The 13540-nt window shown below is 38.0% G+C and overlaps 1 protein-coding gene across 1 annotated transcript in view; it reads right to left on the bottom strand.

Moving 5' to 3' along the window:
• Positions 1-13540, bottom strand: part of LOC121925833 (dynein axonemal heavy chain 11-like) — a 263238-nt gene that overhangs the window by 54326 nt on the left and 195372 nt on the right. The window contains exons 51-52 of the mRNA XM_042458413.1: positions 11121-11222; positions 1421-1555 (exon numbers count right to left, since the gene is read on the bottom strand). Of these exons, the coding sequence (XP_042314347.1) occupies positions 1421-1555; positions 11121-11222 (237 nt within the window). The remainder of the gene's footprint in view (positions 1-1420; positions 1556-11120; positions 11223-13540) is intronic.

The following is a 13540-nucleotide window of genomic DNA, read 5'->3' as shown; positions in this document are numbered from 1 at the left end:
AAATGAATGAAATTAGTCTATTCCTTCTGGGATTTCAAAACAACGAAGTGGCACCTTCTTTTGTTCATTTTTCCTTGGTAGAGCATACTCGGCACCTAAATACAACATGATAATTATAGCCTTATACAGACTGGTCTGAAAGGCTGGCCTGTGGGTGGAGTCTGTTAATTGTGGCTCCTTTTTGCATCCTCCAAAGGTTGGATTGGGGCCACTGCGTAAGGTTGCGTGGCCCCGATCTGGCCAGGAATAGGGCGGCCTCCTGCCCCCTCTTAGGGCCAGTCTGTAGAGCCCCTATGTCTCTTTTGAAGTATATTTATTTGATTCCACTATTTTCCTTAACCAGGGGCATTGTGATCTGGGAAATACTAGGAACGGAACAGGATGTATGTCCAAAATATCTATCCAGATATAGATGTTGTCTGTTCAATGTCCCATTGCTTTTTATAGTTGCTCATTCAAATGAGCATTTTAATTTGCATCTCCTCTGCATCGTGGTGCAACTTGTCACATGTAAAGCAAAACTAGATTATATTCACAAATTGTTAGCATGTAGCATAGTCCTCTCTCGCTCCAATGTGTTAGATATACAATCTGATGCATTAGAAAATGAATCCCAGAGCAGATTTTCAGGCTAGGTAGGGGAATGGTGAACACCACTTCCCCTGCCATTCACAGGATGGCATTTTTATGAGTGGAATTTTACTCTAGCGATCTCCAGATCCAATTCAATATAGAGTTTTACAAAGTTTATGGTTGCTTTCCACATCAGCACCTGAATATAGTTGGAATTAATTTCCATCATGAGTAAAAAAGAAACCAACCACAATCAATGTGTACACATCAAGAGTTAGGGAGCAAGATGCTAAGAGGGGAGGATTTGGTTTCAAGGCACATTCAAGTGTTGGACTCTCTTTCTTTTTAGATGATGATGATTTCACCATGATCTATTCTTTGGCTTAATATATGCTCTGCACATCACAGAGAAAAAGATTAGAGAATTATCATATTACTTAAGTAACTAGCACAGATCATACTGTACTCTTGAGATCCAACCAAGGCAGTTATTTTAAGAAATGTTCAATTGTTGGCTCAGAGCATCTCAGATCTATAGCATCTTTTTTTTTTAAAAGTGTCTATTGCCAGCACCGAAGGTTGCTATTCCTCTTCTTTTTAATGTTCTTGGACATGTTAGTTAGTAGGTAATCTTGCAGTTAATATATACAGCAACGAGGCAAAATGTAAGAAAACGTAAAGGTCAAAAACATGTTTCCTTTATGGAGAAAAATGAATGATAATGACATAATTTTTTTCAGCTCATCAGGTTCTTTGCTAAGTGCCTCTGTTATTGTCAGATCACTAGTGTATAACAAAGACATGCTTTCTGTAGGCTGCTTCATTAGCCTGCCCTGTAGGACCTCACCTCCAGACCTTTCACTAATCTGTTGGCCAGCTCAATAGTCTTGTTAGTTCTATTCACTTCTTCCTGGCAGTGGATTTTCTCAGCTGTAGCCCTCTCAAAGGCAGTAGTGAAGGCAGCCAGGTTTGTGTCTAGTTCCTTTAAATAAAAACAGTAAGAAATCAGTCTAGACATTGTAGGGACAAGTAGCAAGAATGGCACTGCTGTCTTATTTTTATATTGTAAGGAAATGAAATTATATAGTCAAGAAAAAGTGGTAAACATGATTGCTCTTGGGAAAAATCCGTTGTTCAGTTCACACAATCAGGAGTTCTAAAATTAGCTTAGCCATTATATACATTTCTGTATTTTGCCAACACATTTATATCTTTTCATTCATTAAAAGTCTCTAAAGTTAATATATCCGTACAACCCACTTTGTGCTTCTTTTCTAAGAGGGTCAGTACTTTTTAATCTATCTCCCATTCAACTGGTTTGAATGGGATGAACCAATTCTCAAAGTTAAAGTCACACAAGCTGCCAATGGCTGATCAACAATCAATATACATGTGTGGTGAGCTACTCTGATGACTAGTTGTGCAATTTAATCCTGGTTGTTTAAATTCAACAACAAAAATAAAAACTTGGAGTGAAACCAAACCTCCAAAATAACTTGTATCAATTATCCTTTATCAGGCCATGTGATATTAGGCCCAATCAGGCAATGCAAGAATATTTGGAACTCATCCCTTGCCTCAAATCCAGTACTTACATATACATATGTAGATGAAACTAAAAGAACTAAGAGGGATTTTGCTTACAAAGACTAGAAATCTACCTCTTTGTGTACCACCAGAGAGCTCCTGACAAACAATTTGTTTTCACAGTAATTCACTGATACAGAAGAGAAAACAGCCATTGCTTTGAGACTATCCTTTGGGAGCTGGGATTTAAGGCTTACTATATTTCACAGAAGATCTTTAAAAATGCTGTAGAGTGTTCAGTTATTTTCACAGATAAATGTTTTTAATTCAAGCACCCAGATAGAAGAAAAATATTCTAATATGTAAAGACTGAACTAACAGCTTATTTTTAAAACACACCTTTAAATTAAGTAAAAGTATATGTACATAAGAACCGGACAAAGTCAATGTATGTTGGTCTCTATCATAGGCATAATTAGGACAGGAGTTTCTACTTCAAGCAGTGACTTGTTCTCGATTCTGTGATTATGGCACAATTTTATATTTTACATTCTAGAACTTTGGCCCAAAGCAACTGCAGTGTGTTAAAAAAATCTCTCCAAAGATGTACAAAATCCTGCTGGTGATTAATGAAAGGGAGGAAGAGTTTGAGTTCATGTAAGTAAGTGGAATGGTGCCAGAAGCAGCAAAACCTCTGGTGGGCTGGTGAGAAAGAGCTGTTTAGGGACTTGAAATTTGCCTGGGGGCAGCATTAACTTACCTAAGCAATTTTCTAAAGATTTCATAGTATGAAATATGGGCAAAGAAAATGTATGCATTTTGAAGACTGCATACTCCCTTTGTCTTTAAGGGTTTCTTTGAAATATTTGCTCTGCTTGACTTCTGCTCCATAAAATGATAAGGTGGGCAGGATAGTAGAGGAGAGAAGGTAGCACAACTGAATTCAAGGACCTGGACAGCAGAGGTGCTTGATTTGCTTGAAAAGATTCAAGGGAGCAATGTTACAAGCAAAAGAAACTTGCATGTGTAACAGACCATGCCACAAATATTTCATTGCTTCACATGAGCAAAAGTACGTATGCACGTAGTTGACCTTTGAGTCTTTGTGTAACCTCATGATGGTGAATTTCTTTAATTCCCAGCAAAAACAAAGACTCCGTTCTGTCAAGACCCTGCGAGAACCAGCATGGTGTAGTAGTTTGAGTATTGGACGACAACTCTGAAGACCAGGGTCTGAAGCCCTGCTCAGCCATGGAAACTCATTAGTGACCCAGGCAAGACACATATCCTCAGCCTCAAAGGAAGGCAAAAGCAAACCCCTTCTGGAAAAAAAAATTGCTAAGAAAACCCCATGATAGCTCACCTTAGGGTTGCTATAAATTGGAAACAACTTGAAGGCACACAAAAATGAGAGAATAAGATTGCAGCCAAACCTAAGAGATGTTATTAATCAGTTAGGCATGAAAAATCATATACATTGTCTCAGCTGCCCACAATATGGAATATTGTGGGCAGTACAATCTGTTTGTACAATCTGCTTGTAAAATTAAACTCCATTTACATAATAAATATATGAAAATAGTATTTTGTTATCTTCTGTGAAATGTATCCCTGATATAGACTATGTACACTTTTGTCACTTGTCTGAACAATGTGCTTTAAAAAAAGGATTAAACCTTCAGTCCTATAGCCATACCCTAAGATCAAGCCATACTGAACTCAGTAGGAATTACTTCATAGTAGACATGTATAGGATTGCACTGTCATTACCTGATTACACCTTTCCCCTCCTTTTTCTTGAATTACCAATAAGACATGTCCCTTCCCTTGCATTTTGTGCATATCAATATGATTAATTTTTTAAAGTGACAAAATCTCTCTCTGTCTTTTAAAGCATTGCCCTTTTCAAAACAAGGGGAAATTCGGTATAGTTTCAGTGCCACAGTGATCAAACAGTGTCACATCACTATGGCAATTGGTGCCCAGGCCAGGAATACAGATCAGCTTTAATTGTGCAACGCCTTATTGCTGGTGCATGTCAATCAGAACCTATGAATTGAGAAAAATTTGCTCTGTTCATTCTGTTAAATGATGTATCCAATTAAACCTGTTAGAATTCATGATCTTCAGTCAAGGTTAAATGAAAGTAGTTACTCCTGTCAGCTAGGTGATTAAATGCTGCCTACATCAGGCACATTTATGTGCAAAATTAAAATTTTGGTATAAAGCATGAATCTTTATGCATGCCAGTTAATTATCTTGCAGTTCCTTCCACTTATTAAATGCCCACTGCATTTCTTCTTAATCATTAGCTTCCTTTCAAAACTTGTTTCATACTCCACATTATACCGAATTTCAATGTTTAAATGAAATGCTCTATAAATGAAAACTTCCTCTTTTCAAGGATTTGGCTGTTGCTACGCTACTGAAAGATAACCGTTATTAACAGTAACCCCCCCACACTAGTCATTATGCAAAATATCTGTTTGTGTTGTGCTGCAGGATTCTGAGCCACGGTGATAGGAATCCCTTGTGTTATTGCAGCCTGCTGGTCATTTTTGCTTTCTTTAAACCTACCTGGGACTTCTGTTTGTCAACCAACCATTGAGGTAGTAACAGGCAAGGCTACAACACAACAATCAGCTGAGTAATAATAGGGAAAATGCTCAATATACCACTCCCCTCCCTAAAAATGGAACTGCTGAAAGCCTTCAAATATCAGTGCAATTTTTAATTTGCTGGAAAAGGGGAAATATCTGTTTAGCCATTTAAAAAAGTGCCAAGGGCCCTTCTGTGAAACTGAATATTGCTATAAACTGTTTTGTTGAGATTTCTCAGTATGTCAGTATCCAGCAAGAAAACAAAACAAAGAACTATCTGGAGATGAGGAAGAAAAAGAGGTGGAGGAAAACTTTTTTCCAGCAAAGGGCATTTATTTCTGTAATTAAAACCTTGACAATGAAGTGTTCTTGGACTTCTTTAGGAGAAGAGTGGAAAACCTCTTCCTGAGCAAGGGCCAAGTCCAATTTTAACTATGTTCTTGGTAACCACATTCCAAGAATAATAGTTCCAAAAACAACAATAACAACAACAATAAAAGAGATCATAATGCCAACCCTATACACAAGACAAATGTATAGTCTATAGGGGAGAAATGTGTTTGTGTGTGAGTTGAGTCACATTCTCTAACCTTAATTGTAAGGTTTCAGTGGTTTGTTTGTTTGTTTTTCATGTTTGCATTTTATGATGGCATTTTAAAAGATAATTTCTTTATGCATAAATAACAGAAATGCAGGATGGCTGGTCCTCCCTCTCCATTCTGTATTTTTGTTATTTGTGCACAAAGATGCTCTCTTTTAAAATACCATCATAAAATGCAGACATGCAAAACAAACAAACAAACCACTGAAACTTTACAATTAAGGACCGAAAACTCATATGCATAGCTGCCTGGGAGTAAATTCCATTAAACCCAATAAAGTTTATCTCTGGCTTTGTTGATACGACTTATGGTATAAAATACACTGAACTTCATAAAAGTTCTTCATAAAAAACATTTTGTAAAGAAATCTTGGCATGGACACTTCTAGTGTGAAATATAAGTTATGTCTAAAAAGGGAAGAAATCATCCAATGTCTGCTTTATTCTTTGCCTCATTTACTGACTCACAAATGATGGTCACAAACCAGAGAAAAACCTGAAAGTTTTGTTATCACTTCATCCACATGAGAAGGGAAGTCTTGTGACCTTGGTCCAAAACACACTGCAGAAATAAACCAGTTTGATACTGCTTTAACTGCCCTGGTTCAGTGCTAGGGAATTCCAGGAATTATAGTTTATTGTGGCACCAGAGCTCTCTGACAGAGAAGGCTAAATGTCTCACAAAACTACAGTTCCCAGATTTCCCTAGCATTTAGTCAGGGCAGTTAAAGTGGTCTCAAACTGGATTATTTCTGCAGTATGTTTTGGACCTTAGTTTGCTGTGTTGTTGTGAGAGACCAGTATGTGCCTTCAAGCCACCTGCTGACTTATGGTGGCCTCATGAATTTCCTAGTGCTCTTCTTTGGCAAGGAATAATCAGAGATAGTTTTCCTTCCTCTGAAATACAACCTACAGTACCTGGTATTCATTGGCGGTTCCTTATTAAAGTACTAACCAGGGCAGACCCTACTTAGCTTCCAAGATCAGACAGGATCTAGTGCCTTTAGGGTATTTACTCAGCTCTAATTGAACCTTATTCACTTGCCAGAGTAAGGGAATTCATTAATTATGCTAGCTATAATAGCCTGCCCCTCCAGACAAACAGTTGGTGCTATCTACTCACTTGGTACTACTGCGAATTTTGCTTCCTTCCAAACTAGAAGTAGTGGACAAGCAAGAATGATTGAAAACTGGGCCAAGCAAGGTAATGGGGTCAATGGGGAAAGCAGAAGAGAAGAAGTAAATATTTTGCTAAAGTATGTTTAAAATCTGCTTACTACAAGTGGCCACATGTAACTTCATGTCCACAACTGCATAAGGATCTTTGTGGGTCCACCACAAAAATAATCTCCTAATCATACAGATTCCTGTATGATTAGGAGATTATACCATGAATATGAACTGTAGTCAGGGAAGTTTAGAAACATTGACATCTGCTTTATCACACTAGGGGGCAAACAGGATTTAAACAACAGTTAAATGAGAGTTAAATAGGAAATGTCATATGATGAACACCAGGCATTTCCTGTTTAATTCTCATTTAACTCTTGTTTAAACCCTGTTTGCCCCCTAGTGTGATTAGACAGTTTAAAACGGAATGTAGCAGTATGGTCAATTTATCAGTCAGCCTGTTTAATTTATATGCTGAACATATCATGTAGAAAGCAGGATTAGACTCAGAGGAAACAGACATGAAAATTGGGGAAAGGAACATCAACAATTTAAGATATGCAGATGACACTATATTACCTGCAGAAAATAGCAAAGACTTGGAATGATTACTGAAAAAAGTGAAGGAAGAAAGTGCAGAATCAGGATTACAGCTAAATATTAAGAAGACAGAAATAATGATCACAGATGATTTACATAACTTTAAAATGGGTAACAAAAACACTGAAGTAGTTAAGATTGCCTATTCTTTGTCTCAGAAATTAACCAAGATGAAGACCGTAGGCAAGAAATCTGAAGATGTCTGAGAATGGGAAAGGCAATCATGAAGGAACCAGAGAAGATTCTCAAATATAAAAACATATCTCTGAATACCAAATTCAGAATCATTTAGGCCACAGTATTTCTGATTTCCATGCACTGTTGTGACAGCTGAACAGCAAAGAAAGCTGATAGGAAGAAAATCAACTGATTTGAAATATGGTGCTGGAGAAGAGTTCTACACATACCTTGAACTGCTAAAAAGAGTGACAAGTGAATGGGTCTTAGAATAAATCAACCCTGAACTTTCACTAGAAGTGAAGATAACTGAGGCTGTTGTATATTTTATCCACCTTTGTTTTATGACATAGAAAGGGCAGCTATACATCCTGCTTGGCAAACATGACTATGGAATACACACAGGTATTAAAATATAGGTTTCCTAGAGCAGGAGAGATGGTACAGATCTGTGCATGTGCATTTTTAAACACTCCTTTAAAGAACCCTAACTGGGATAGAAATGAATGATCTCTTCATCTTCTGCATGTGCCACCCTTTATCACAGAAGAACAGAAAGACCATACCACCCCACTCTCAAGATGATAAATGGCCACAAGATGCCAGATGACGGTCTTCAGTAGTGGTTGGAAGTAGGAAGAAGCAGAGCTTGAAATGTTACTGTACTTTTAAAAGCTACAACTGCTTCCACTGGCCGTGCTGGCTGGAAGATCTGGAGTTGTGGCTCAAGAGAAGTAACCTTTCCGAGCTCTGGTAGGAGGAAACTGTTGGTTTATGCCTTGGACAGACTCAGAAGAGGAGAAGATTCCATCTTAGAAAGTATCTGGAAAATGTAAAATCACAGTTGGTGAGTGATCAGCACTTCTGCTGATATAGTTATACAGGACAGCATCTAATTACATTATCAAACAGATAAAAATTGCTTCTGTTAGTGGAATGGGAAGTAGACAATTCCTTCTGGGTACTGCAAGGGGTTGTGGGTGAGAGGAGACAAAGAAAGACATGTCACATGTGTCGACGTTCCCTCATACAACATTGGGTTTATTAATTACTAATAAATATCTTAAGTAAACTATTTTAAATCAAAGTTAGTTAAAGCAAATAGAGTTTAGTACAGTCATCTGTGCTTCCTTTTGGACTCTCTGGCTGCAGTCACATGACAAAATAAGCCAGGAAACTGTGGGAACCCTAACTCATTGTGTTGTATGTAGGCAGCTTCTCTCTCTCTCTCTCTCTCTCTCACACACACACACACATTTTCTTACACATGATATAATTGGAAAACAACAGGGAAATGTATCAGGTTAAAAAATCCTTGAATTAAGACCAACATTTCAGTTGAGTGACCAGCCTCATTTCTGTGGGTTATTGTTGGACAAATGCTAGAAAATCAATATCTCTATTGAGAGACCATCTTTTGGAATTGTGAAGAAGAAGAAAAAACCTGGAACATTTTGAGTTCAAATGTTCATTGTTCCCTAGTCTTATATCAAATCCCCTTTGAAGTTAAATCGTCAAATCATAAATAGAACGGAATGTTCACCTACCGGTAGATTTTATAACTTGTTTTTATAACTAGCTTTGTAACTTCGAAAAAGTCATGAAGGTTAACGGCAACTTTGTACTTCATTATTCCTTATCAGCTGAACTTGGTCCCAGCTCAAGTTTGCTGTTTTATTCCCTCATACTGCTTGTGCTTTAGTAATTCATTGACCACTTTGTCAAATATCAATGGGAAATGTATTGTAATGTGTATTTTTTTAATGTTTATGTTGAGCTAAATTTTGCTTAATTAGTGCAAACTATACATAAAGCGTAAAATCCAAAGTTAGTGATACTTAAGTGGACTCAATGACATGATGCTTCAGTTTGCAAGGGCCAAAAGGCCCATTTTCTTCCTCTTTTGGCATCATCCAGTTTGGATGATGCACAACCCAAAGCCAAGTTCTGGTGTGGGCAGTCCAGACAACGTTCAACACATCCCTGCACCAGAGCTAGGGCATAACAAGTTTAACTCAAATTTTAAAAAACTGACTCGTTGCTCTTGATTTTCTGGGAAGATCTGGGCCCCTCTGCTTCTGCACCATGGCAGCTTTCTGCTTGGGTGTCAAGCTGGGACACCCAGTGTGTCCACTGCTGAAAGTTCTCAGATCAAAATGAGATGCCCATTACGTCACTGTCACTGGGAATCTCATTCTGTCTTCAGAAGTGACTGACCTACAGTGGTGGCAGATACATTGTGTGATCCAGCAAGACATCTGTATAGGCAGTCAGTGCAGCACAATAATGGGGGCAGCTTGGGGCAGTTGTGTTGCCAGGATAATCAAGGCTGCACCTGGAGTATCCTGGCCAGTGCAGTCAAGGCCTCATTTAACCAAGATTTGTCCCACTTACTTAAATAAGCCAATTCTTAGTATGACTAATTTTAAATTTAACTCATTTATAAGGAATTCCAAAACCATGGGCTCCACCAGATTACTTCAAATAATCAGTTCTCTTTGTTTTGATTATACCTGTATCCAGTCCTCCCTCTAAAAATATGCCAGGTTTCCCTTTCTTTCTTTCTTTCTTTCTTTCCTCCCTTCCTCCCTTGTGTCCTTTCCATTCTCTCCCATCAATCATGTTTCACATCCAGGTTCATGTAACATTTCAGAAACTGATTTTCATTAATTTGCCTTGACTTTTTTTTAAAAAACTGAGTTGTAGTCAAAATGCTAACGTGCAATGACAATATAGTACTAGTCAAGCATTATGAAAATTTTGTTTTAGTGCTAACAATCCTCTCTTCCTTGCTTGATCTCTGCTGAATCTGTGTCCTGGAAGCAATAGCTGTGTTTACTTGGTGGCCATCTTTACTAAGTCTGAGAAATCAGAAATGCACAAGTCATTTTGAAAAATACTAGGTTAATTTAAACTGAAAAGGAGAATGGGGTTAAAAGATCTTTGATAATACCGTAATACCTTGTGATGGCCTCTCAACAACAGTCGAAATGACTGTTGCCGCTATTTATTACATTCTTGACACACTGCCGCAGCAAGGGTGCACCAATACCACACTGACACTGTAAGTACATTCTTCAAATACCAGGAGAAAAAGCCATTCACATGATTTAAAGGCATACATATCTACTCTGAGATAAGTCTCACTGTTTCCAATAGAGTGTATACTGAAGTGAAAACATATCCCTAGTATTGCATCCTTAAACTTCTAATGATTGGGTTGAAAAGCAATTAAAAGACAAAGGAAATAAAAGAAATAATATTTGCTACTTTACTTGCAGAATGGTGCATCAGCCAAAATGGAATACAGCAAACCACAATTCAGAATGGAAACTCACTTATTATGTCTATGTATCATCATCAGTCTGTTGCTCAAGCAGCAACAAGTCAACGTTTATTGTACTAGCCAAAGGCCATGACAAAATGAGCTTATCAAAAAGCATAAAACATTTAACATTTAAAACAAAAGGTACAGAGTACAAAGGACAAAAAATGTCCCAACATTTAATGTGCAGTTAAAAATAGTTAACTGTTAAAAAGGACAAATGGAAAAAGAGACATAAAAACTAATTAATACTTGGCGTACTGCTGTATCTCTCAGCATCCACCCACTAGTTGAACAGGCACCACCAGCGTAATAGATTTGGCCTTTCTCCTACAGATCTCTCACATACCACAAATATGATCTGAAGTTTCTGGGGATGCTATGAAATAGACCTGGGGTGTGTAGGTGCTACATGAAGAAAAGTCCTGCTACAGAAGAAGGCACTTCCTCACATAGTACTCAATACCAAACTTAAATGCAATTTTAAAACATTGGTAAGGAAAGAGGAGAACGTTTACATAATTAAGCAAAAGGTGGTAAGACTTACAGTGAGCTTCTTTCTGATAGAGTCAAGTTTTTCAGCTGCAATGATCAAGTCTGTATTAGCCTGTGCCAGACACTGGCGTTTCAGGTCCACTTCACAATACACCTATAAAGCAGAAGAGGAGAAGCTTTTAAACTGCTCATCACAGATATGGTAAAACCACTGGTGTTAACCACATGCAAAGGCAAAAGTTAACAAAGTGATAGTAATGCTGGTGAAAAGGAAGCTTGCTAAGCACAGAAGTGAAAAGAATGAGACAACAGCTCCATGGTGACACTAGCAATATGACACAAAGAAAGAAGGGAGATAGGCACAAGGGAAGAAGAAATGCAATTAAATACAACAGCACAACCTATGTCATTTATCTCACATCTCTAAACTAAGAGGGGATGGATAGTTTGAGAAATATTATGTATTTTGTTTAAAATGTACATCTTTTTTCATCAGTTTCCCCCTCCTGTCCCTAGTGTCCCTTGCCATGTTGTTCAAGAGGGTCCAAAAACAGTCTAAAGCAGATTCTTGGAAGGCACTGGGGGCAGCAGAAGAAAGAGGAAATGGCAAAAACTGCTGCTCTCTCCCTTTCACTGGGAGGAGTATCCTATAATTGGAGCCCAACCTGTTCTCCAAGGAGCCCTTAGGATTCTGTGTGCACTTCCCAGGTGCTTTGCGGCCACTCCAGGAAAATGAAAGAAATAAAAATTGAATGCTTGCGTGCCATGATGATGCCCCTTTTGGCCAGTACCGTTTGGGCACTGCACCCAGCTCGCATCATCATGGTGTGTGCTGTGTGGACGGGAGTGTGCCATAATGGTAGCCACGTAGCGAAAATAGGGCTCGGAGCATGTGAATGCTCCACCCTAGTTCAGCCCTAGTTTGGGTGCAGGCCGGCATAAACTGCCAGTGTGTACACTCTCTAAGTTAAAGAGAGATGACCAGAAAGGGCTTGTGGGTACATATTTCTTTTCCTTTCTCAGGGGCTGTACAAACAACCCGAAAGGGGCGGCCGGCTCTTCTTCAGCCACATTGGGGCTGCGGCAGCCGCACACCACGGCCCTGTTCTGGACTTTCCAGGGCAGCAAAAGAAGCCTTAAAAAGTGGCATGGCTATATGCCGCTCCTTCAGCGCTGCATCATCTGGATGCAGTGCCAGAGGAGCGCATATAGTTGTGCGCCATGCAATACGGCATGTAGTGTCACAGTGCCCTGGGGTCAGAGCTGGGGCATGCATCATGTAGATGTGACACCCCAACTCTGCCCCTAGGCCGGCCTTAATGGCTGGTCTGAAGAACCCCTTATACAGTTTATGTCAAAACATGCTGGATTAAAACAAGGGTATTTGACATCATATTTTTTAATTTTTTTTTAATTTTTTTTAATTTGTTTTTAATATGTGTATTTTGTGTATCTTATTGTACTTGCTATGTGTATTTTGTTGTGTTTTACTGTATTTGATTTTATTATGTTGTTCACCGCCCTGATCATTGGAAGGGCGGTATACAAATAAAAATTTTATTTATTATTTATTATTATATGTTAGGAAACAATACCTACATAAGATCCCCTGAAGGTTTGCAATTAAACATAAAACATTTAATCAGCTAGAAAAGGACATCAGTGGCACAATAACATTTGACATAAGATAAGGTTTGAAAGCTTGAATCTTATTGATTTCTTTTCAATTGGTTTTATAGATTCAGCGGATCAACATTGAACATGTAGTTATTTAGGAGGAAATATGGGCACACCTAAAGTTTATACAAATGATGCAGGTTATAATGCACTGAAAATAAATTGTCATTTAAAAAGAAAACATAAAAAAGTATCAGTACTTACAAATATCTTTTGGAGATGTCCAATAGGAAAGCAAATTGATAAAGGGTAGAAGAAATGCTAAATATGCATCATGACAAACAGTGAAAAATTAACTATTGTAACTAACATTAATTACATTCTAGTAAGATGAATAGGTTGCTCATCATTAATGAGAACATATACCTTTGTCTAAGTTTTGCATCCACCTGTGATAAATGTGCTAACGACAATAAAATATATCATGGGAGCATTTGAATTAACAGCTCACTAATAGATTGACATATGAGTATGAATGAAGCGTTTAATCATCAGCGTGGCACCACACCCAAAAGCAAACCCACCTTTATGCATATAGCAAAGAAACTGAATATGACTTAAACATTATAACCTTAGTTTAGTGAGCACCTACCAAAATAAAAATATAACACTTTGTGCAATCTTGTTCTGCTTACAAATACATTTAGAACCATATGGAGTGCAACATGGTTTATGGATCTTTTGATTAAATGTAAATGACATTTTTTGAATAGACAGGGTGTATAGTTGGTTCTGTGCAAACTACATATTGACTCCTACTCAAGTGACAACAGTGAGATAGTCAAACACTCCTTA

The sequence above is a fragment of the Sceloporus undulatus genome, chromosome 1 (genome assembly GCF_019175285.1).
Source record: "Sceloporus undulatus isolate JIND9_A2432 ecotype Alabama chromosome 1, SceUnd_v1.1, whole genome shotgun sequence".
In the NCBI taxonomy this organism is placed as follows: domain Eukaryota; kingdom Metazoa; phylum Chordata; class Lepidosauria; order Squamata; family Phrynosomatidae; genus Sceloporus; species Sceloporus undulatus.
Note: the sequence above shows the minus strand (reverse complement) of the source record. Positions and strands in the feature narration are given on the sequence as shown.